Source organism: Oncorhynchus gorbuscha, linkage group LG10, assembly GCF_021184085.1.
Source record: "Oncorhynchus gorbuscha isolate QuinsamMale2020 ecotype Even-year linkage group LG10, OgorEven_v1.0, whole genome shotgun sequence".
Lineage (NCBI taxonomy): Eukaryota > Metazoa > Chordata > Actinopteri > Salmoniformes > Salmonidae > Oncorhynchus > Oncorhynchus gorbuscha.
Window position 1 is genome coordinate 100,620,517 of NC_060182.1, and position 24,906 is coordinate 100,645,422.

Below are 24,906 nucleotides of genomic sequence, written 5' to 3' on the forward strand. Positions count from 1 at the left end.
TTGACTGTGGCGATAGATAGATGGGATGGATGGGGGACAGAGGCGTTTGACTGTGGCGATAGATGGATGGGATGGATGGGGGACAGAGGCGTTTGACTGTGGCGATAGATGGATGGGATGGAGGGGGACAGAGGCGTTTTGACTGTGGCGATAGATGGATGGGATGGATGGGGGATGGATGGGGGAGAGGCGTTTGACTGTAGCGATAGATGGATGGGATGGATGGGGGACAGAGGCGTTTTGACTGTAGCGATAGATGGATGGGATGGACGGGGGACAGAGGCGTTTTGACTGTAGCGATACCTGGATGGGGGACAGAGGCGTTTTGACTGTGGCGATAGATGGATGGGATGGATGGGGGACAGAGGCGTTTTGACTGTAGCGATAGATGGATGGGATGGACGGGGGACAGAGGCGTTTGACTGTAGCGATACCTGGATGGGGGACAGAGGCGTTTTGACTGTGGCGATAGATGGATGGGATGGATGGGGGACAGAGGCGTTTGACTGTAGCGATAGATGGATGGGATGGATGGGGGACAGAGGCGTTTTGACTGTAGCGATGGATGGATGGGATGGACGGGGGACAGAGGCGTTTTGACTGTGGCGATAGATGGATGGGATGGATGGGGGACAGAGGCGTTTTGACTGTAGCGATAGATGGATGGGATGGATGGGGGACAGAGGCGTTTTGACTGTGGGGGACGATAGATGGATGGGATGGATGGGGGACAGAGGCGTTTTGACTGTAGCGATAGATGGATGGGATGGATGGGGGACAGAGGCGTTTTGACTGTAGCGATAGATGGATGGGATTTTGACTGATGGGGATGGGATGGATGGGGACAGAGGCGTTTTGACTGTAGCGATAGATGGATGGGATGGATGGGGGACAGAGGCGTTTTGACTGTAGCGATAGATGGATGGGATGGATGGGGGACAGAGGCGTTTTGACTGTAGCGATAGATGGATGGGATGGATGGGGCGTTTTGACAGAGGCGATTTGGATGGGGGACAGAGGCGTTTTGACTGATAGATGGATGGGATGGACGGGGGACAGAGGCGTTTTGACTGTAGATGGACGGGGGATAGATGGATGGGATGATGGACGGGGGACAGAGGCGTTTTGACTGTAGCGATAGATGGATGGGGGACAGAGGCGTTTTGACTGTTTGGACGGGGGACAGAGGACTGTAGCGATAGATGGACGGGGGACAGAGGCGTTTTGACTGTAGCGATAGATGGACGGGGGACAGAGGCGTTTTGACTGTAGCGATAGATGGACGGGGGACAGAGGCGTTTTGACTGTAGCGATAGATGGACGGGGGACAGAGGCGTTTTGACTGTAGCGATAGATGGACGGGGGACAGAGGCGTTTTGACTGTAGCGATAGATGGACGGGGGACAGAGGCGTTTTGACTGTAGCGATAGATGGACGGGGGACAGAGGCGTTTTGACTGTTTGGACGACTGACTGTAGCGATAGATGGACGGGGGACAGAGGCGTTTTGACTGTAGCGATAGATGGACGGGGGACAGAGGCGTTTTGACTGTAGCGATAGATGGATGGTACCTTCTGAAAGAAAGTAGAGAACTCCTCAGTGACGTTTCCCTTGGCAACCTTGTTCCTCAGAGCGATCTCCTCTACAGTGTCCTGGAGGAATTTAGCCATCTCCAGCTTCACACGCAGCTCCGTCTTCAGCCTCTCCTCCTGGAACACACACACACACATTAGATCAGGGAGGTATAAGGTCAGTGGCAGGGCTAGATTAAAGGGGAGATCAGACGTGAGGAACCTAAAGAAGGCTATGGCTGGTGTGACGACCCTCCCACTTTGTCTTGGCGAATTCTCTCTTTGCTCTTTTCCTTAATAGGATGTTGGTGGGCGGAGCCGGGAGGGTTGTCAGTGAAATGTGACACACCTGGGCTCAGGTATATCTTTAGCTCCATCTTTGTAGTGACTGGGTGTATTGATACACCATCCGAAGTGTAATTAATAACTTCACCATGCTCAAACGGATATTCAATGTCTGCTTTTAAAATGTTTACCCATCTACCAATAGGTGCCCTTCCTTGCGAGTCATTGGAAAACCTCCCTTCCCTGCTAGACTGAGGGACCTTACAGATAATTGTATGTGTGGGGTACAGAGATGAGGGACCTTACAGATAATTGTATGTGTGGGGGTACAGAGATGAGGGACCTTACAGATAATTGTATGTGTGGGGGTACAGAGATGAGGGACCTTACAGATAATTGTATGTGTGGGGTACAGAGATCAGGTAGTCATTAAATCATGTTCAACACTATTATTGCACACTGAGTCCATGCAACTTATGTGACTTGTTAAGCACATTTTTACTCCTGAACTTATTTAGGCTTGCCATAAACAAAGGAGTTGAATACCTGACAAGACATTTCAGCTTTTCATGTTTAATTCATTTGTAAAAAATATAATTCCACTTTGGCATTACGGCATATTGTCTGTAGGCCAGTGACACATCTACATTTAAAATCGATGTTTAAAAAGGCTGTAACAACCAAATGTGGGAGAAGGGTCCAGGGATACTTTCTGAAGGCAGTGAGGTCAGTGTTCCGGAAATGTACTCTATATTGTGGATAAATTGGAATCTGATCATTCAACACTTGTTAAGAGTTGTAATCGTCCAACTCTACGGGGGGGGGGGGGTCATCGCTTGCAGCAGCCATTCTACACACAATACACACAATGATTCTCTGGCACCGAACTACAGTCTCATGGCTGTTTAACTAGGAAGGCCCACTTTCTCAAATTCCCCATGAGGTGGGACAAGCTGAGAGCAGGAAATAGACTCCTCCCTAAAGTTTGTTGTAGCTTTTTAAAAACACATGATCACCCCCAAATCCATCGCTGAGGGAGAATAACCATACATGGACCTCATTTGGAAGCAGTTTCCTACATGTTCTTTAACGTGACCTGAACAACGATTGAGATAAATTGTTAAAAATCCGGAACGTTCCTTTAAGATAAGGGTTAAGGAGGAGGTCCTACCTTCTTGGACTGCGTCTCAAAGGTTGAGGGCAGCATGTTGGGGAAGAGCTTCAGTGCCACAGGAAGCAGGAACTCCATGAATGGCACAATGATGAACACCAGGAAGGGAAGGAGTCGAAAGACATCGGCACAAGTTCTTAGGAACTGAGGAGGAAAACAGACATTATTTAGTTAAAAGCAGTTTATGTATGTATTTGTATTTATTATGGATCCCCGTTACTCTTCCTGCGGTCTGGAAAATTTTTAAAACATCACAATACTCCATAAAAAAAATCCATCAAAATCCGTCAGTTTAAGCTAGAGATATGTCCACCAATAGCAGCCTGCCACATCAGCAGAGGAAAGTGGCAGAGTTACAGCGCTAGGGATGAACTCCAGTAACCGGGATCCATCTGCAAAAATATGACTCCAGTTTGCCAAATACAGTGCCTTGCAAAAGTATTCGGCCCCCTTGAACTTTGCGACCTTTTGCCACATTTCAGGCTTCAAACATAAAGATATAAAACTGTATTTTTTGTGAAGAATCAACAACAAGTGGGACACAATCATGAAGTGGAACGACATTAAGAGCTATTAAATTTAGAACCAAAAAGAACATCACAGGGTTAGAAATCCAGGAGATAAAAACAAGAGTTAATGTATCCCGATGACTCTAGTTTTTTCTTAAATCCGAAACCTGGATCCCTGCACAGTCGGAAGTTCTTGATCACTTGTCTAGCCTCTCTGGACTAAAACCCAATTATGACTAGAGTACCATATTATGTAATGGATTGTTTAAATAAAAAAAGTGTTAACACTACTTTAAAATGGGCAGATGGTGAAGTAGACATCCTTGGTATTCATATCTCCAAAAATATTCATTAACTTCCCACAATCCATTTCAAATCTGAGGTGCAGTTAGTTGCGGATTTCTGAGGCTGGTAACTAAAATGAACTTTTCCTCTGCATCAGAGGTAACTCCAGGTCTTCCTTTCCTGTGGCGGTCCTCATGAGAGCCAGTTTTATCATAGCACTTGACGGTTTTGGTGACGGCACTTGAAGAAACTTTAAAAGGTCTTGAAATTTTCCTGATTGACTGACCTTTGCTTTTTTTTATGATGGAGTGTCATTTCTCTTTGCTTATTTGAGATGTTCCTGCCATAATATGGACTTGGTCTTTTGCCAAATAGGGCCATCTTCTGTATACCACTCCTACCTTGTTACAACACAACTGATGGGCTCAAACGCATTAAGGAAAGAAAATCCACAAATTAACAAGGCACACCTGCTAATTGAAATGCCTTCCAGGTGACTACCTCATGAAGCTGGTTGAGATAAATCCAAGAGTGTGCAAAGCTGTAATCAAGGCAAAGGGTGGCTACTTTTAAGAATCTCAAATATATTTTGTTTGTTTAACACTTGTTTGGTTACTACATGATTCCATATGTGTTACTTCATAGTTTATGTCTTCACTATTATTCTACAATGTAGAAAATAGGAAAACTAAATTGGTGTGTCAACTTTTGGCTGGCACTGGGGCATACAACCATCTCAGCTCTGTAGATGTTGCTGTGAACAGACATAGGGGTTCTTGCCCCTATGTAGTGTTTCTGGTCACAAATTCAGAAATGGTTAAAAAAAAAATCACGGCACTCACTTAAAATTAACCTGACAAATAGCAGTGTTGGGCGATCTGGAAAGCCATAGTGAAAAAATAATATTTGTCAGAATGGTTTTCATCTTTAGCTCACAATCTGTAGATACTATATGATGAGAAAAGTTCAAAGTGTATACATGTAAAACATCACAGCACAATTGAAAAGTATGGCACATGGAATCCAAACGAGGGTGGTCTATGGTGATAGGTGGGATGGGCTGAGAGGGTGGGATTAAAGAGCTGAGGTCCATGGTGATAGGTGGGATGGGCTGAGAGGCTGAGGGGGTGGGATTAAAGAGCTGAGGTCTATGGTGATAGGTGGGATGGGCTGAGAGGGTGGGATTAAAGAGCTGAGGTCCATGGTGATAGGTGGGATGGGCTGAGAGGGTGGGATTAAAGAGCTGAGGTCCATGGTGATAGGTGGGATGGGCTGAGAGGGTGGGATTAAAGAGCTGAGGTCCATGGTGATAGGTGGGATGGGCTGAGAGGCTGAGGGGGTGGGATTAAAGAGCTGAGGTCCATGGTGATAGGTGGGATGGGCTGAGAGGCTGAGGGGGTGGGATTAAAGAGCTGAGGTCGATGGTGATAGGTGGGATGGGCTGAGAGGCTGAGGGGGTGGGATTAAAGAGCTGAGGTTTATGGTGATATGTGGGATGGGCTGAGAGGCTGAGGGGGTGGGATTAAAGAGCTGAGGTCTATGGTGATAGGTGGGATGGGCTGAGGCACTGAGGGGGTGGGATTAAAGAGCTGAGGTCTATGGTGATAGGTGGGATGGGCTGAGAGGGTGGGATTAAAGAGCTGAGGTCCATGGTGATAGGTGGGTTGGGCTGAGAGGCTGAGGGGGTGGGATTAAAGAGCTGAGGTCCATGGTGATAGGTGGGATGGGCTGAGAGGCTGAGAGGGTGGGATTAAAGAGCTGAGGTCCATGGTGATAGGTGGGATGGGCTGAGAGGCTGAGGGGGTGGGATTAAAGAGCTAAGGTCTATGGTGATAGGTGGGATGGGCTGAGAGGTTGAGGGGGTGGGATTAAAGAGCTGAGGTCCATGGTGATAGGTGGGATGGGCTGAGAGGCTGAGGGTGGGATTAAAGAGCTAAGGTCTATGGTGATAGGTGGGATGGGCTGAGAGGCTGAGGGGGTGGGATTAAAGAGCTGAGGTCCATGGTGATAGGTGGGATGGGCTGAGAGGCTGAGGGGGTGGGATTAAAGAGCTAAGGTCTATGGTGATAGGTGGGATGGGCTGAGGGGTGGGATTAAAGAGCTGAGGTCCATGGTGATAGGTGGGATGGGCTGAGAGGCTGAGGGGGTGGGATTAAAGAGCTGAGGTCCATGGTGATAGGTGGGATGGGCTAAGAGGCTGAGGGGGTGGGATTAAAGAGCTAAGGTCTATGGTGATAGGTGGGATGGGCTGAGAGGCTGAGGGGTGGGATTAAAGAGCTGAGGTCCATGGTGATAGGTGGGATGGGCTGAGAGGCTGAGGGGGTGGGATTAAAGAGCTGAGGTCCATGGTGATAGGTGGGATGGGCTGAGAGGCTGAGGGGGTGGGATTAAAGAGCTATGGTCTATGGTGATAGGTGGGATGTGCTGAGAGGTTGAGGGGTGGGATTAAAGAGCTGAGGTCCATGGTGATAGGTGGGATGGGCTGAGAGGATGAGGGGGTGAGATTAAAGAGCTGAGGTCCATGGTGATAGGTGGGATGGGCTGAGAGGCTGAGGGGGTGGGATTAAAGAGCTAAGGTCTATGGTGATAGGTGGGATGGGCTGAGAGGCTGAGGGGTGGGATTAAAGAGCTGAGGTCCATGGTGATAGGTGGGATGGGCTGAGAGGCTGAGGGGGTGGGATTAAAGAGCTGAGGTCCATGGTGATAGGTGGGATGGGCTGAGAGGCTGAGGGGGTGGGATTAAAGAGCTGAGGTCCATGGTGATAGGTGGGATGGGCTGAGAGGGTGGGATTAAAGAGCTGAGGTCCATGGTGATAGGTGGGATGGGCTGAGAGGCTGAGGGGGTGGGATTAAAGAGCTGAGCTCCATGGTGATAGGTGGGATGGGCTGAGAGGCTGAGGGGGTGGGATTAAAGAGCTAAGGTCTATGGTGATAGGTGGGATGGGCTGAGGGGTGGGATTAAAGAGCTGAGGTCCATGGTGATAGGTGGGATGGGCTGAGAGGCTGAGGGGTGGGATTAAAGAGCTGAGGTCCATGGTGATAGGTGGGATGGGCTAAGAGGCTGAGGGGTGGGATTAAAGAGCTAAGGTCTATGGTGATAGGTGGGATGGGCTGAGAGGCTGAGGGGTGGGATTAAAGAGCTGAGGTCCATGGTGATAGGTGGGATGGGCTGAGAGGCTGAGGGGGTGGGATTAAAGAGCTGAGGTCCATGGTGATAGGTGGGTTGGGCTGAGAGGCTGAGGGGGTGGGATTAAAGAGCTAAGGTCTATGGTGATAGGTGGGATGTGCTGAGAGGTTGAGGGGGTGGGATTAAAGAGCTGAGGTCCATGGTGATAGGTGGGATGGGCTGAGAGGCTGAGGGGGTGGGATTAAAGAGCTAAGGTCTATGGTGATAGGTGGGATGGGCTGAGAGGATGAGGGGGTGAGATTAAAGAGCTGAGGTCCATGGTGATAGGTGGGATGGGCTGAGAGGCTGAGGGGGTGGGATTAAAGAGCTAAGGTCTATGGTGATAGGTGGGATGGGCTGAGAGGCTGAGGGGTGGGATTAAAGAGCTGAGGTCCATGGTGATAGGTGGGATGGGCTGAGAGGCTGAGGGGGTGGGATTAAAGAGCTGAGGTCCATGGTGATAGGTGGGATGGGCTGAGGGGTGGTATTAAAGAGCTGAGGTCCATGGTGATAGGTGGGATGGGCTGAGAGGCTGAGGGGGTGGGATTAAAGAGCTGAGGTCCATGGTGATAGGTGGGATGGGCTGAGAGGCTGAGGGGGTGGGATTAAAGAGCTAAGGTCTATGGTGATAGGTGGGATGGGCTGAGAGGATGAGGGGGTGAGATTAAAGAGCTGAGGTCCATGGTGATAGGTGGGATGGGCTGAGAGGCTGAGGGGGTGGGATTAAAGAGCTAAGGTCTATGGTGATAGGTGGGATGGGCTGAGAGGCTGAGGGGTGGGATTAAAGAGCTGAGGTCCATGGTGATAGGTGGGATGGGCTGAGAGGCTGAGGGGGTGGGATTAAAGAGCTGAGGTCCATGGTGATAGGTGGGATGGGCTGAGGGGTGGTATTAAAGAGCTGAGGTCCATGGTGATAGGTGGGATGGGCTGAGAGGCTGAGGGGGTGGGATTAAAGAGCTGAGGTCCATGGTGATAGGTGGGATGGGCTGAGAGGGTGGGATTAAAGAGCTGAGGTCCATGGTGATAGGTGGGATGGGCTGAGAGGGTGGGATTAAAGAGCTGAGATCCATGGTGATAGGTGGGATGGGCTGAGAGGGTGGGATTAAAGAGCTGAGATCCATGGTGATAGGTGGGATGGGCTGAGGGGTGGGATTAAAGAGCTGAGGTCCATGGTGATAGGTGGGATGGGCTGAGAGGCTGGGATTAAAGAGCTGAGGTCCATGGTGATAGGTGGGATGGGCTGAGAGGGTGGGATTAAAGAGCTGAGGTCCATGGTGATAGGTGGGATGGTCTGAGAGGGTGGGATTAAAGAGCTGAGATCCATGGTGATAGGTGGGATGGGCTGAGGGGTGGGATTAAAGAGCTGAGGTCCATGGTGATAGGTGGGATGGGCTGAGAGGCTGGGATTAAAGAGCTGAGGTCCATGGTGATAGGTGGGATGGGCTGAGAGGCTGAGGGTGGGATTAAAGAGCTAAGGTCTATGGTGATAGGTGGGATGGGCTGAGAGGCTGAGGGGGTGGGATTAAAGAGCTGAGGTCCATGGTGATAGGTGGGATGGGCTGAGAGGCTGAGGGGGTGGGATTAAAGAGCTAAGGTCTATGGTGATAGGTGGGATGGGCTGAGGGGTGGGATTAAAGAGCTGAGGTCCATGGTGATAGGTGGGATGGGCTGAGAGGCTGAGGGGGTGGGATTAAAGAGCTGAGGTCCATGGTGATAGGTGGGATGGGCTGAGAGGCTGAGGGGGTGGGATTAAAGAGCTAAGGTCCATGGTGATAGGTGGGATGGGCTGAGAGGCTGAGGGGTGGGATTAAAGAGCTGAGGTCCATGGTGATAGGTGGGATGGGCTGAGAGGCTGAGGGTGGGATTAAAGAGCTGAGGTCCATGGTGATAGGTGGGATGGGCTGAGAGGCTGAGGGGTGGGATTAAAGAGCTGAGGTCCATGGTGATAGGTGGGATGGGCTGAGAGGCTGAGGGGTGGGATTAAAGAGCTGAGGTCCATGGTGATAGGTGGGATGGGCTGAGAGGCTGAGGGGTGGGATTAAAGAGCTGAGGTCCATGGTGATAGGTGGGATGGGCTGAGAGGCTGGGATTAAAGAGCTGAGGTCCATGGTGATAGGTGGGATGGGCTGAGGGGTGGTATTAAAGAGCTGAGGTCCATGGTGATAGGTGGGATGGGCTGAGAGGCTGAGGGGTGGGATTAAAGAGCTGAGGTCCATGGTGATAGGTGGGATGGGCTGAGAGGCTGGGGGGTGGGATTAAAGAGCTGAGGTCCATGGTGATAGGTGGGATGGGCTGAGAGGGTGGGATTAAAGAGCTGAGGTCCATGGTGATAGGTGGGATGGGCTGAGAGGGGTGGGATTAAAGAGCTGAGATCCATGGTGAGGTGGGATGGGCTGGGATGGGCTGAGAGGGCTGAGAGGGTGGGATTAAAGAGCTGAGGTCCATGGTGATAGGTGGGATGGGCTGAGAGGGTGGGATTAAAGAGCTGAGGTCCATGGTGATAGGTGGGATGGGCTGAGAGGGTGGGATTAAAGAGCTGAGATCCATGGTGATAGGTGGGATGGGCTGTCAATGGGTGGGATGGGCTGAGAGGCTGGGATTAAAGAGCTGAGGTCCATGGTGATAGGTGGGATGGGCTGAGAGGCTGGGATTAAAGAGCTGAGGTCCATGGTGATAGGTGGGATGGGCTGAGAGGCTGGGATTAAAGAGCTGAGGTCCATGGTGATAGGTGGGATGGGCTGGGATGGGCTGAGGTCTATGGTGATAGGTGGGATGGGATTTAAAGAGCTGAGGTCCATGGTGATAGGTGGGATGGGCTGAGAGGGTGGGATTAAAGAGCTGAGGTCTATGGTGATAGGTGGGATGGGCTGAGGGGGTGGGATTAAAGAGCTTGTTTGGTAATGTATTATTGTTGTGATTGTTGTATATAAAAGTACCATGTATGTACAGCGCCTATGGAAAGTATTCAGACCTTGACTGGGAGACTAGTCAGGATCAATGCAAAGATGAACAGAGTAAAGTACAGAGAGATCCTTGATGAAAACCTGCTCTAGAGTGCTCAGGACCTCAGACTGAGGCAAAGGTTCACCTTCCAACAGGATAATGACCCTAGGCACACAGCCAAGACAATGCAGGAGTGGCTTCGGGACAAGTATCTGAATGTTCTTGAGTGGCCCAGCCAGAGCACGGACTTGAACCCGATCGAACATCTTTGGAGAGACCTGAAAATAGCTGTGCAGCGATACTCCCCATCCAACCTGACAGAACTTCAGAGGATCTGCAGAGAAGAATGGGAGAAACTCCAAATGCCAAGCTTGTAGCATCATACCCAAGACGAGAGGCTGTAAATGCTGCCAAAGGTGCTTCAACAGAGTACTGGGTAAAGGGTCTGAATACTTACGTAAATGTGATATGTTTTTTATTTTTAATAAATTAGTAAACATTTCTAAAAACCTGGGGGGGGGTGTAAATCGAGGAGGGAAAAATGCTGTTACCTAACAAATGTGGAAAAAGTCAAAGGGTCTGAATATTTTCCGAAGGAGCTGTATATGTAGCAGAAAAGGGTTAATAAAAGAAATGAAAGATTACATGGGATCCCTGATCTCCTCACCTGTCTCCTCTCCCGTCGGGACAGGGGGTGCCCGTTGAGGATCTGCCACAGCATGCGTCCAGCGATGGTAGTGTCGATCCACAGCAGTCGGAAGCCGTGGTAGTAGTGTTTAACCTCGTCTAGAACACGTTGTCCTATAGTTCTCCTGACTATGGTATGGTCTACTGTAGGACTGTACACCGGCCCGCCCTCCTCTAGCTTCTTGTTCTTATCCTTCAGAGAGCGGAGAGACTTCTCTACTTTAGAGTCGTCAAGGAGACATCTGGAGGTGTGGATCCACCGTACCCCGACCACGTTCCCCCTCCCTCGCCAGGATGCTGTCCACTGTGGGTACCCACCTCCCAGGTGGTACAGAGAAGAGGTGGTGGAGGAGCCTTCCACTACAGCAGAGTACAGCCTCATAGAAGGGGCGTGGTCTGTGGCGTGGCCTGGAACCCTGTAGCTGTCTGATGACATATGCAGCGAGGGGCCTAGGAAGGAGGGCGGAGCCAAGCTCCCACCTCGGACCACCAGCCTATCACCATCCAGTCTACTGAAAACACAGAAACACTCAATAACAACATGAACAACAGAACTATTGTAAAAAAAAATACTGTGCCCTTAAAATGTATATAGTATGTATAAGTATATAGTATGTATAAGCTGGAAGTAGAAGCCTTAGTGTTGTTGTCCAATAGTTTACTCTAATTAGGGAAGGGGTGGTAGGCTTAGGGGAAAATATATATATTTTTTAATAATACGCAGACAATTACATTGATGGAAACCACAACCTGCAATATTAAAGGCGATCTACCCCCTAAAAAATGAAATATGAACAGCACACTCAATAACATTAACAACAAAAACACCAGTCAAACCCTAATGACGCTGGGCCAATTGTGGGTCACCCTATGGGACTCCCAATCACGGCAGGCTGGGATACAACCTGGAATTGAACCAGGGTCTGTAGTGACACATCTAGCACTGAGATGCAGTGCCTCAGACTGCTGCGCTACTCGGGAGCCCAGGAAAGAACTTCTGCCAGCCATGAAAGCTGCCAGAGCCCGTGGGGACATTGCTTACATCTGCTATGACAGGCTCATTGTCCACCCTCCCTCCCAGAAGACTGGAAGGGATGAGAGAGCCAAGCCTATGGGTTCATGGCTTCAACCCCCCACACACACACACACACACACACACACCTGAATGTGTATTTTTTGTATCTTGCTTTGTTTGCCCTTTTCAGTATTAAGTCCATCTCTGATCAGCTACCCAGGAAAGGGCTGAAAATAGCCCATATTAATATATGTAGCCTTAGAAATAAGGTTCATGAAATCAATAACTTGCTGACATCAGATAACATTCATATATTAGACATTTCTGAAACTCTTAGATAATTCATTCTGATGATACAGCAGTAGAAACAAGGATATAACATCTATAGAAGAGTAGAAACAAGTATATAGGACACAAATGTTTATAGGGGAAGTGTTGCTCTATATTCAGAGCCATATCCCTGTAATGTTTATAGGGGAGGTGTTGTATATATATTCAGAGCCATATCCCTGTAATGTTTATAAGGGAGGGGTTGTATATATTCAGAGTCATATCCCTGCAATGTTTATAGGGGAGGTGTTGTATATATTCAGAGCCATATCCCTGTAATGTTTATAGGGGAGGTGTTGTATATATTCAGAGCCATATCCCTGTAATGTTTATAGGGGAGGTGTTGTATATATTCAGAGCCATATCCCTGTAATGTTTATAGGGGAGGTGTTGTATATATTCAGAGCCATATCCCTGTAATGTTTATAGGGGAGGTGTTGTATATATTCAGAGCCATATCCCTGTAATGTTTATAGGGGAGGTGTTGTATATATTCAGAGCCACATCCCTGTAATGTTTATAGGGAGGTGTTGTATATATTCAGAGCCATATCCCTGTAATGTTTATAGGGGAGGTGTTGCTGTATATATTCAGAGCCATATCCCTGTAATGTTTATAGGGGAGGTGTTGCTCTATATTTTCAGAGCCATATCCCTGTAATGTTTATAGGGGAGGTGTTGTATATATTCAGAGCCATATCCCTGCAATGTTTATAGGGGAGAGGTTGTATATATTCAGAGCCATATCCCTGTAATGTTTATAGGGGAGGTGTTGTATATATTCAGAGCCATATCCCTGTAATGTTTATAGGGGAGGGGTTGTATATATTCAGAGCCATATCCCTGTAATGTTTATAGGGGAGGTGTTGCTGTATATATTCAGAGCCATATCCCTGTAATGTTTATAGGGGAGGTGTTGTATATATTCAGAGCCATATCCATGTCATGTTTATAGGGGAGGTGTTGTATATATTCAGAGCCATATCCCTGTAATGTTTATAGGGGAGGTGTTGTATATATTCAGAGCCATATCCCTGTAATGTTTATAGGGGAGGTGTTGCTGTATATATATCCCTGTAATGTTTATAGGGGAGGTGTTGCTGTATATATTCAGCCATATCCCTGTAATGTTTATATGTTTATATATTCAGAGCCATATCCCTGTAATGTTTATAGGTTTGTATATATTCAGAGCCATATCCCTTTAATGTTTATAGGGGAGAGGTTGTATATATTCAGAGCCATATCCCTGTAATGTTTATAGGGGAGGTGTTGTATATATTCAGAGCCATATCCCTGTAATGTTTATAGGGGAGGTGTTGTGTGTATATATATATATATATATATATATTCAGAGCCATATATATCCCTGTAATGCTTAGGGATCATTTGTCAAGGGTTACTGAAGTGTTGTGGTTGCAGCTTCACCTGACTCATCTAAAGCCTTTTATTTTGGGGTGTTGCTATAGGCCACCAAGTGTAGTCAGTATCTAAATAATATGTGTGAAATGCTTGATAGTGTATGTGATGTAAACAGAGAGGTCTACTTTCTCAGGGACCTGAATATTGACTGGTTTTCATCAAGCTGTCCGCTCAAGAGGAAGCTTCTCACTGTAACCAGTGCCTGTAATCTGGTTCAGGTTATTAATCAACCTACCAGGGTGTTTACAAACACTACAGGTACAAGATTGTCAACATGTATTGATCAAATTGTTACTAACACTGTAGAACTGTGTTCTGAAGCTATATCCGTCCCAATTGGATGATGTGATCACAGTATAGTGGCTATATCCATCCCCATTGGATGCAGTGATCACAGTATAGTGGCTGTATCCATCCCCATTGGATGATGTGATCACAGTATAGTGGCTATATCCATCCCCATTGGATGACGTGATCACAGTATAGTGGCTGTATCCATCCCCATTGGATGATGTGATCACAGTATAGTGGCTATATCCATCCCCATTGGATGACGTGATCATCCCCAGTATATCACAGTGGCTATATCCATCCCCATTGGATGACGTGATCACAGTATAGTGGCTGTATCCATCCCCATTGGATGATGTGATCACAGTATAGTGGCTATATCCATCCCCATTGGATGGCGTGATCACAGTATAGTGGCTATATCCATCCCCATTGGATGACGTGATCACAGTATAGTGGCTATATCCATCCCCATTGGATGACGTGATCACAGTATAGTGGCTGTATCCATCCCCATTGGATGACGTGATCACAGTATAGTGGCTATATCCATCCCCATTGGATGGCGTGATCACAGTATAGTGGCTATATCCATCCCCATTGGATGACGTGATCACAGTATAGTGGCTATATCCATCCCCATTGGATGACGTGATCACAGTATAGTGGCTGTATCCATCCCCATTGGATGGCGTGATCACAGTATAGTGGCTATATCCATCCCCATTGGATGACGTGATCACAGTATAGTGGCTGTATCCATCCCCATTGGATGATGTGATCACAGTATAGTGGCTATATCCATCCCCATTGGATATCCATCTATATCCATCCCCATTGGATGACGTGATCACAGTATAGTGGCTGTATCCATCCCCATTGGATGGCGTGATCACAGTATAGTGGCTATATCCATCCCCATTGGATGACGTGATCACAGTATAGTGGCTGTATCCATCCCCATTGGATGATGTGATCACAGTATAGTGGCTATATCCATCCCCATTGGATGATGTGATCACAGTATAGTGGCTATATCCATCCCCATTGGATGATGTGATCACAGTATAGTGGCTATATCCATCCCCATTGGATGATGTGATCACAGTATAGTGGCTGTATCCATCCCCATTGGATGACGTGATCACAGTATAGTGGCTATATCCATCCCCATTGGATGCAGTGATCACAGTATAGTGGCTATATCCATCCCCATTGGATGACGTGATCACAGTATAGTGGCTATATCCATCCCCATTGGATGCAGTGATCACAGTATAGTGGCTATATCCATCCCCATTGGATGACGTGATCACAGTATAGTGGCTATATCCATCCCCATTGGATGACGTGATCACAGTATAGTGGCTATATCCATCCCCATTGGATGACGTGATCACAGTATAGTGGCTATATCCATCCCCATTGGATGCAGTGATCACAGTATAGTGGCTATATCCATCCCCATTGGATGACGTGATCACAGTATAGTGGCTATATCCATCCCCATTGGATGCAGTGATCACAGTATAGTGGCTATATCCATCCCCATTGGATGACGTGATCACAGTATAGTGGCTATATCCATCCCCATTGGATGGCGTGATCACAGTATAGTGGCTATATCCATCCCCATTGGATGACGTGATCACAGTATAGTGGCTATATCCATCCCCATTGGATGACGTGATCACAGTATAGTGGCTATATCCATCCCCATTGGATGACGTGATCACAGTATAGTGGCTATATCCATCCCCATTGGATGGCGTGATCACAGTATAGTGGCTATATCCATCCCCATTGGATGACGTGATCACAGTATAGTGGCTATATCCATCCCCATTGGATGACGTGATCACAGTATAGTGGCTATATCCATCCCCATTGGATGACGTGATCACAGTATAGTGGCTATATCCATCCCCATTGGATGACGTGATCACAGTATAGTGGCTATATCCATCCCCATTGGATGACGTGATCACAGTATAGTGGCTATATCCATCCCCATTGGATGACGTGATCACAGTATAGTGGCTATATCCATCCCCATTGGATGACGTGATCACAGTATAGTGGCTATATCCATCCCCATTGGATGACGTGATCACAGTATAGTGGCTATATCCATCCCCATTGGATGGCGTGATCACAGTATAGTGGCTATATCCATCCCCATTGGATGGCGTGATCACAGTATAGTGGCTATATCCATCCCCATTGGATGACGTGATCACAGTATAGTGGCTATATCCATCCCCATTGGATGGCGTGATCACAGTATAGTGGCTATATCCAGGAAAGACAATGTTCCAAAAGCTAGGCCTAAAATAGTGTATAACAGATCCTATAAAAGATTGACTTTTAAGTGGAGGATGTTAAAAATCTTTGTTGATCTGATGTGACTAATGAGGAGCATCCAGGCGCTGCATTTGATGAATTTATAGAGCCATTATAGCATGGAACTCTGTTCCATCTCATATTGCTCAAAATGAACAACAAACCTGTTATTTTTAAACCCAGACACGGCACAACGCCTCTCCCCTGTTTGACCTAAATGGTTTGTGTGTATGTATGTGTAGGCTGTGTGCCTTCTGGAAAACTGTTTTTTTTATTGATTTAGTTCTCACCTTGAGCTGTTCTTGTCTATTTAATGTTCTGTATTCTCATGTTTCATCTTTTATATGGACCTCAGGCTGAGTAGCTGCTGCTTTTGCAACAGCTAATGGGGATCCTAGGCGGCAGCGTAGTCTAGTGGTTGCGAGTTCAAACCCCCGAGCTGACAAGGTACAAATCTGTCGTTCTGCCCCTGAACAGGCAGTTAACCCACTGTTCCCAGGCCGTCATTGAAAATAAGAATATGTTCTTAACTGACTTGCCTGGTTAAATAAAGGTAAAATTAAAAAATTAAAATAATAAACCCCAGGCTGAGTAGCTGCTGCTTTTGCAACAGCTAATGGGGATCCTAATAAAATCCCCAAAAAAACAACCACACCACACTCATTGACAATATGAACAGAAGAACCCCAGCATGGTGATTAATTTAACTGTTACTTTGTATCAGTTAGAAACTACCTTTGACTGGAGAGTCTGAGAGATGTACAGCTGAAACAGGAGCCATCTTGAAGCTTCCCTGAAAACACAGAGAGAAACAGATATATTGACCTATAAGGCAGGCTGCAACAGAATAGTACATGACAGGGCAGAGAGTCAGTTTACAGTAAGCCACCATTCATCATCCGGGATGGATACTACAGCCAGCTTGGGTCCATCGGGCCCCACTGCCCTTCGGTCCTCGAGGGGTTTGTGAAACCACCCAAGGCAAAAGAACAGCCAGACCTCAGCCATTGCACAAGTTGTCTTCATTAGCAGCTCTATTGTAAGAACCCTGTGCTATCCTGGAGCACAAGTACAGGACATTACAAAGCTGCTTCCGGCCGTTCTATGACCGTTGCCGGGAACTGTCGTAGTCCACGTGGGGTCAAACGACATCAGGAGAGCTAGCTCAGAACTTCTGGAAAATTATTTTAAAGAACTGATTCTAGCACTGAAAGATTACAAAAAGCAGCCAATCAATTCAGGTCCGGTATCATCATTGGGCCGCGGGTGTGAAGGATTCAGCAGGCTACTGGCATTACACACCTGGCTAAAAGATTACTGTAACTCTGTCGGACTGACTTCTATAGATACTACACCTACATAAACACCTACACCTATATAAACACCTACACCTATATAAACACCTATAAGCACTGTCACCTATATAACCACACCTACAACTACATAAACACGTATAAACACTGTGACCTATATAAACACCTACAACTACATAAACACCTATAAACACTGTCACCTATATAAACACCTACAACTACATAAACACCTATAAACACTGTCACCTATATAAACACCTACAACTACATAAACACCTATAAACACTGTCACCTATATAAACACCTACAACTACATAAACACCTACAACTACATAAACACCTAGACCTCTATAAACACCTATATAAACACCTAGACCTCTATAAACACCTCTATAAACACCTAGACCTCTATAAACACCTCTATAAACACCTAGACCTCTATAAACACCTCTATAAACACCTAGACCTCTATAAACACCTCTATAAACACCTAGACCTCTATAAACACCTCTATAAACACCTAGACCTCTATAAACACCTAGACCTCTATAAACACCTAGACCTCTATAAACACCTAGACCTCTATAAACACCTAGACCTCTATAAACACCTCTATAAACACCTAGACCTATATAAACACCTATATAAACACCTAGACCTCTATAAACACCTATATAAACACCTAGACCTCTATAAACACCTATATAAACACCTAGACCTCTATAAACACCTATATAAACACCTAGACCTCTATAAACACCTATATAAACACCTAGACCTCTATAAACACCTATATAAACACCTAGACCTCTATAAACACCTCTATAAACGCCTAGACCTCTATAAACACCTCTATAAACACCTCTATAAACACCTCTATAAACACCTCTATAAACACCTCTATAAACACCTCTATAAACACCTCTATAAACACCTCTATAAACACCTCTATAAACACCTCTATAAACACCTCTATAAACACCTCTATAAACACATAGACCTCTATAAACACATAGACCTCTATAAACACATAGACCTCTATAAACACATAGACCTCTATAAACACATAGACCTCTATAAACACATAGACCTCTATAAACACATAGACCTCTATAAACACATAGACCTCTATAAACACATAGACCTCTATAAACACATAGACCTCTATAAACACATAGACCTCTATAAACACATAGACCTCTATAAACACATAGACCTCTATAAACACATAGACCTCTATAAACACATAGACCTCTATAAACACATAGACCTCTATAAACACATAGACCTCTATAAACACCTACATAAACACCTACACCAACATAAACACCTCATAAACACCTAGACCTCTATAAACACCTCTATAAACACCTAGACCTCTATAAACACCTCTATAAACACCTAGACCTCTATAAACACCTACTATAAACACCTAGACCTCTATAAACACCTCTATAAACTATAAACACCTAGACCTCTATAAACACCTCTATAAACACCTAGACCTCTATAAACACCTCTATAAACACCTAGACCTCTATAAACACCTCTATAAACACCTAGACCTCTATAAACACCTATAAACACCTAGACCTCTATAAACACCTCTATAAACACCTAGACCTCTATAAACACCTAGACCTCTATAAACACCTAGACCTCTATAAACACCTAGACCTCTATAAACACCTAGACCTCTATAAACACCTAGACCTCTATAAACACCTAGACCTCTATAAACACCTAGACCTCTATAAACACCTAGACCTCTATAAACACCTAGACCTCTATAAACACCTAGACCTCTATAAACACCTAGACCTCTATAAACACCTAGACCTCTATAAACACCTAGACCTCTATAAACACCTAGACCTCTATAAACACCTAGACCTCTATAAACACCTAGACCTCTATAAACACCTAGACCTCTATAAACACCTAGACCTCTATAAACACCTAGACCTCTATAAACACCTAGACCTCTATAAACACCTAGACCTCTATAAACACCTAGACCTCTATAAACACCTAGACCTCTATAAACACCTAGACCTCTATAAACACCTAGACCTCTATAAACACCTAGACCTCTATAAACACCTAGACCTCTATAAACACCTAGACCTCTATAAACACCTAGACCTCTATAAACACCTAGACCTCTATAAACACCTAGACCTCTATAAACACCTAGACCTCTATAAACACCTAGACCTCTATAAACACCTAGACCTCTATAAACACCTAGACCTCTATAAACACCTAGACCTCTATAAACACCTCTATAAACACCTAGACCTCTAAACACCTAGACCTCTATAAACACCTCTATAAACACCTAGACCTCTATAAACACCTCTATAAACACCTATATAAACACCTAGACCTCTATAAACACCTCTATAAACACCTAGACCTCTATAAACACCTATATAAACACCTAGACCTCTATAAACACCTATATAAACACCTAGACCTCTATAAACACCTCTATAAACACCTCTATAAACACCTAGACCTCTATAAACACCTAGACCTCTATAAACACCTATATAAACACCTAGACCTCTATAAACACCTCTATAAACACCTCTATAAACACCTCTATAAACACCTCTATAAACACCTCTATAAACACCTCTATAAACACCTCTATAAACACCTAAACACCTCTATAAACACCTCTATAAACACCTAGACCTCTATAAACACCTCTATAAACACCTCTATAAACACCTCTATAAACACCTAGACCTCTATAAACACCTAGACCTCTATAAACACCTATATAAACACCTAGACCTCTATAAACACCTCTATAAACACCTACATAAATGTTCAAATTCATGCAATAAACAACCCAATCAGTGAATAAATGTGTCATGATCAGATCTAATGTCCTCTGCATCAATGGACTGATTGTTGATGAAATTGAGAGAATTGAGACTGCTGGCATGTCCCTGCTACTCCCTCACAACATGTCTCCATGCTTCACAACATCCAGACCGACTAAATGGGTTTTGCTCTGGTGGTTTATACCAGGTTTAACTTGCCATGTAAAAACAGGTCTGTCTCGGGGTGCTGAGATATATACAGTGAAACGGCACCATAGCAGGCCAGGGAAACGGCACCATAGCAGGCCAGGGAAACGGCACCATAGCAGGCCAGGGAAACGGCACCATAGCAGGCCAGGGAAACGGCACCATAGCAGGCCAGGGAAACGGCACCATAGCAGGCCAGGGAAACGGCACCATGCCTATGAACGAACCTGCCCTCGAATGACGTCTCCTCCCATTACTACATTCGCAAGGTGTGGTGCCTGAAGCGATCACATTTCCGACCACGATACACCGCCAAAAATACATACAGGACGTGTTTATAGATATAACAGCATAACAAAATACATTGGAATGGAAATTGACTGAAAGCTGTCGAGGATCTGAAACCTGATGCATTTTATAGTTAGTGGATGCGCCAGACTAGAGAGCTTTATTAGAATAATGACCGTCGCATAAACACCAACCGGGGAGCCTGATGATAGGGAGAAGTGACAACTAACGTTAGTTGTATCTACGTCTTCTAGGCCTCACGGACCGTCCGTCCCCCCCAGACCCCTGCCATTAGTCTTGGCCTTAGATGACCTGACAACCTCTGCAACAGAAACACGGCCAATGCCCACGTTGAACCGCTTAGTTAACGTTGTAGTTAATAGAGGAGCTGGAATCGGTCTAGAAGTTGCTGTCGCGCCTCTGTCCACAGTCCGGTGTAATAGAGCAACAAAGGCCGGGACGGGACCATGCCACAACACACGTTTCTGGAACCGGTATACACCGTTACCGGCGGAGCTACTGCTAGTTGCTAACTATAGTAACTTATTAACAGAAATAGCCCGTATAGTTAGCTGACGTTACCATTATCTCAGTGAAACAACTAGTTAACCTCTACACGGTCATAAAACACGTTTAGTTATGAACATGTATCTTTCTACAAAGCCATGGGTTTTACTAACGTTAGTTATTTAACTGTCTGAACCAGATAATCTAGTTTAACTAATGACATTCACAGCTAAACAGCATTGGCAAGTCTAGCTACAAATGTTAAAACAAGCTAATCGAAACATTAATTACAACAAAAGACTTGTATCGACAGAAAAGACTTGTATCGACAGTCGACATGAAGGATCCTGCTCACCGTTGCGGAAATCGCTCTTTAACGAGCGAGATGTTTTCATCAGCGGAGTGCGAGACCTCGTCAACAGGATTAACGCCATGCTCCTGGCTCTGATAACGGCGTTTAGTCGGTCAAACTAACGGAAAACTAACGCACTGCGCTCCTAGCTACTTTAATTATGACACTAGCTGAACTAGCCCCATGTCCTTGCTTTCTCCGTGGGTGAGTGCGGCGAGGTGGATGAACTGCGGATTATATTGACTTCCGTCTTCGTCGTTCTTCTTCTTCTTCTTCTGTAAAGTTTAACGGCAGTCCACGCCTATTGGTGAACCGCCGCCACCTACTGTACCGGGTACATAACACAATATACTCAATTGCGGGAAGGGGGGGATCTGAGATAATACAAAAATCAATTAAACAACCATCCCACTCCTTCAGTCATATTCAAATCACATCTCTACACAGGTGCTTGTGAGGACGGAGCATTAGTCGACAGGATTCATGGTAATGCCTCTGCAGAGAAGTCCCTGAGTCCCAAAAACCGCTCAGCTGCACTCCTCCGTACCTGAGAAGCCCACTTCTCATTATTCTTACTGACGCCACCTCACCCAACACAACCACATTTTTAATAGAGAATTCAAAACAGATCTCTCTGGTAACAACATCGATTCAAAACCCTTATTCCAACCAAAAAAAAGACTAAGAACTAAGTTACTAGTTTCCACCACCAATTTAGTTCTCTTATTCCCTTCTGCATTCTCCACTGTAATCCAATTCCTCTCACTCTCTTGTCCACTCCACATTCAAACAGAACATCCACTTCCGCCATTTTCCCGTTGATTTATGTCTTCCTGGAGACCGAGTTCAGTAGATTACCGTTCTCCTGGCAGCAGGATATAATGGCAGCAACATGAATGCAGATTTGTTTTTTGTTTTTTTTCAAAATAAGAGTAAAATCAATCAAATGTTATTGTCACATTCGCCGAATACAGCAGGTGTAGACTTTACTGTGAAACGTTTACTTTCCAACAATTCTGAGTCAAAAAGTAAGAAACATTTGCAAAAGAGGAAATAGTAATACATTAAAACAACAATAATGAGAATATACAGTGTCAGTCAGAAGTTTTAGACCACCTACTCATGTTTGCTCTTTGCGTACACAATTATCATTGAATCACCTGCACACATCTGAACTTCAGACCCAGTACAGACAGAACACAGGTTGCTGGGGCGGCGGGTAGCCCAGTGGTTAGAGCGTTGGACTAGTAACCGAAAGGTTGCAAGATCAAATTTTTTTTTTTTAAATTTCACCTTTATTTAACCAGGTAGGCTAGTTGAGAACAAGTTCTCATTTGCAACTGCGACCTGGCCAAGATAAAAGCATAGCAGTGTGAACAGACAACACAGAGTTACACATGGAATAAACAATTAACAAGTCAATAACACAGTAGAAAAAAAAATGGGCAGTCTATATACAATGTGTGCAAAAGGCATGAGGAGGTAGGCGAATAATACAGTTTTGCAGATTAACACTGGAGTGATAAATGATCAGGTCATGTACAGGTAGAGATATTGGTGTGCAAAAGAGCAGAAAAATAAATAAATAAAAACAGTATAAAAAAAAGTATGGGAATGAGGTAGGTGAAAATGGGTGGGCTATTTTCCTATAGACTATGTACAGCTAAATAATAATAAATAAATAATATGCCATTTAGCGGACGCTTTTATCCAAAGCGACTTACAGTCATGTGTGCATACATTCTACGTATGGGTGGTCCCGGGAATCGAAACCACTACCCTGGCGTTACAAGTGCCATGCTCTACCAACTGAGCTACAGAAGGACCACAGCTTAAAGGACCACAGCTGCAGCGATCGGTTAGCTGCTCGGATAGCTGATGTTTGAAGTTGGTGAGGGAGATAAAAGTCTCCAACATCAGCGATTTTTGCAATTCGTTCCAGTCACAGGCAGCAGAGTACTGGAACGAAAGGCGGCCAAATGATGTGTTGGCTGTGTTGCCATCGTGACCAGTGAACTGAGATAAGGCGGAGCTTTACCTAGCATGGACTTGTAGATGACCTGGAGCCAGTGGGTCTGGCGACGAATATGTAGTGAGGGCCAGCCGACTAGAGCATACAAGTCGCAGTGGTGGGTGGTATAAGGTGCTTTAGTGACAAAACGGATGGCACTGTGATAGACTGCATCCAGTTTGCTGAGTAGAGTGTTGGAAGCCATTTTGTAGATGACATCGCCGAAGTCGAGGATCGGTAGGATAGTCAGTTTAACTAGGGTAAGCTTGGCAGCGTGAGTGAAGGAGGCTTTGTTGCGGAATAGAAAGCCGACTCTTGATTTGATTTTCGATTGGAGATGTTTGATGTGGGTCTGGGAGGAGAGTTTGCAGTCTAGCCAGACACCTAGGTACTTATAGATGTCCACATATTCAAGGTCGGAACCATCCAGGGTGGTGATGCTAGTCGGGCATGCGGGTGCAGGCAGCGATCGGTTGAAAAGCATGCATTTGGTTTTACTCGCATTTAAGAGCAGTTGGAGGCCACGGAAGGAGTGCTGTATGGCATTGAAGCTCGTTTGGAGGTTAGATAGCACAGTGTCCAATGACGGGCCGAAAGTATATAGAATGGTGTCGTCTGCGTAGAGGTGGATCAGGGAATCGCCCGCAGCAAGAGCAACATCATTGATATACACAGAGAAAAGAGTCGGCCCGAGAATTGAACCCTGTGGCACCCCCATAGAGACTGCCAGAGGACCGGACAGCATGCCCTCCGATTTGACACACTGAACTCTGTCTGCAAAGTAATTGGTGAACCAGGCAAGGCAGTCATCCGAAAAAGCGAGGCTGTAGAGTCTGCCGATAAGAATATGGTGATTGACAGAGTCGAAAGCCTTGGCGAGGTCGATGAAGACGGCTGCACAGTACTGTCTTTTATCGATGGCGGTTATGATATCGTTTAGTACCTTGAGTGTGGCTGAGGTGCACCCGTGACCGGCTCGGAAACCAGATTGCACAGCGGAGAAGGTACGGTGGGATTCGAGATGGTCAGTGACCTGTTTGTTGACTTGGCTTTCGAAGACCTTAGATAGGCAGGGCAGGATGGATATAGGTCTGTAACAGTTTTGGTCCAGGGTGTCTCCCCCTTTGAAGAGGGGGATGACTGCGGCAGCTTTCCAATCCTTGGGGATCTCAGACGATATGAAAGAGAGGTTGAACAGGCTGGTAATAGGGGTTGCGACAATGGCGGCAGATAGTTTCAGAAATAGAGGGTCCAGATTGTCAAGCCCAGCTGATTTGTACGGGTCCAGGTTTTGCAGCTCTTTCAGAACATCTGCTATCTGGATTTGGGTAAAGGAGAACCTGGAGAGGCTTGGGTGAGGAGCTACGGGGGCGG

General features: G+C 45.8%; 1 protein-coding gene across 4 annotated transcripts in view; it reads right to left on the reverse strand.

The window, feature by feature from the left end:
* The window catches only part of letm1 (leucine zipper-EF-hand containing transmembrane protein 1), a 35,708-nt gene extending 13,917 nt beyond the window's left edge, over positions 1 to 21,791 (reverse strand). Inside the window, exons 1-5 of one of the 4 annotated variants that reach the window (XM_046367634.1) lie at positions 21,525 to 21,789; positions 16,753 to 16,810; positions 10,598 to 11,126; positions 3,028 to 3,171; positions 1,572 to 1,709 (exon numbers count right to left, since the gene is read on the reverse strand). In XM_046367634.1, the coding sequence (XP_046223590.1) occupies positions 1,572 to 1,709; positions 3,028 to 3,171; positions 10,598 to 11,126; positions 16,753 to 16,810; positions 21,525 to 21,603 (948 nt within the window). In that variant the 5' untranslated portion in view covers positions 21,604 to 21,789. Of the gene's footprint in view, positions 1 to 1,571; positions 1,710 to 3,027; positions 3,172 to 10,597; positions 11,130 to 16,752; positions 16,811 to 21,524 lie in introns of all 4 variants that reach the window. The other 3 variants (XM_046367633.1, XM_046367635.1, XM_046367636.1) reach the window with 3 other exon arrangements.
* Between the last annotated feature and the right edge of the window lie 3,115 nt (positions 21,792 to 24,906).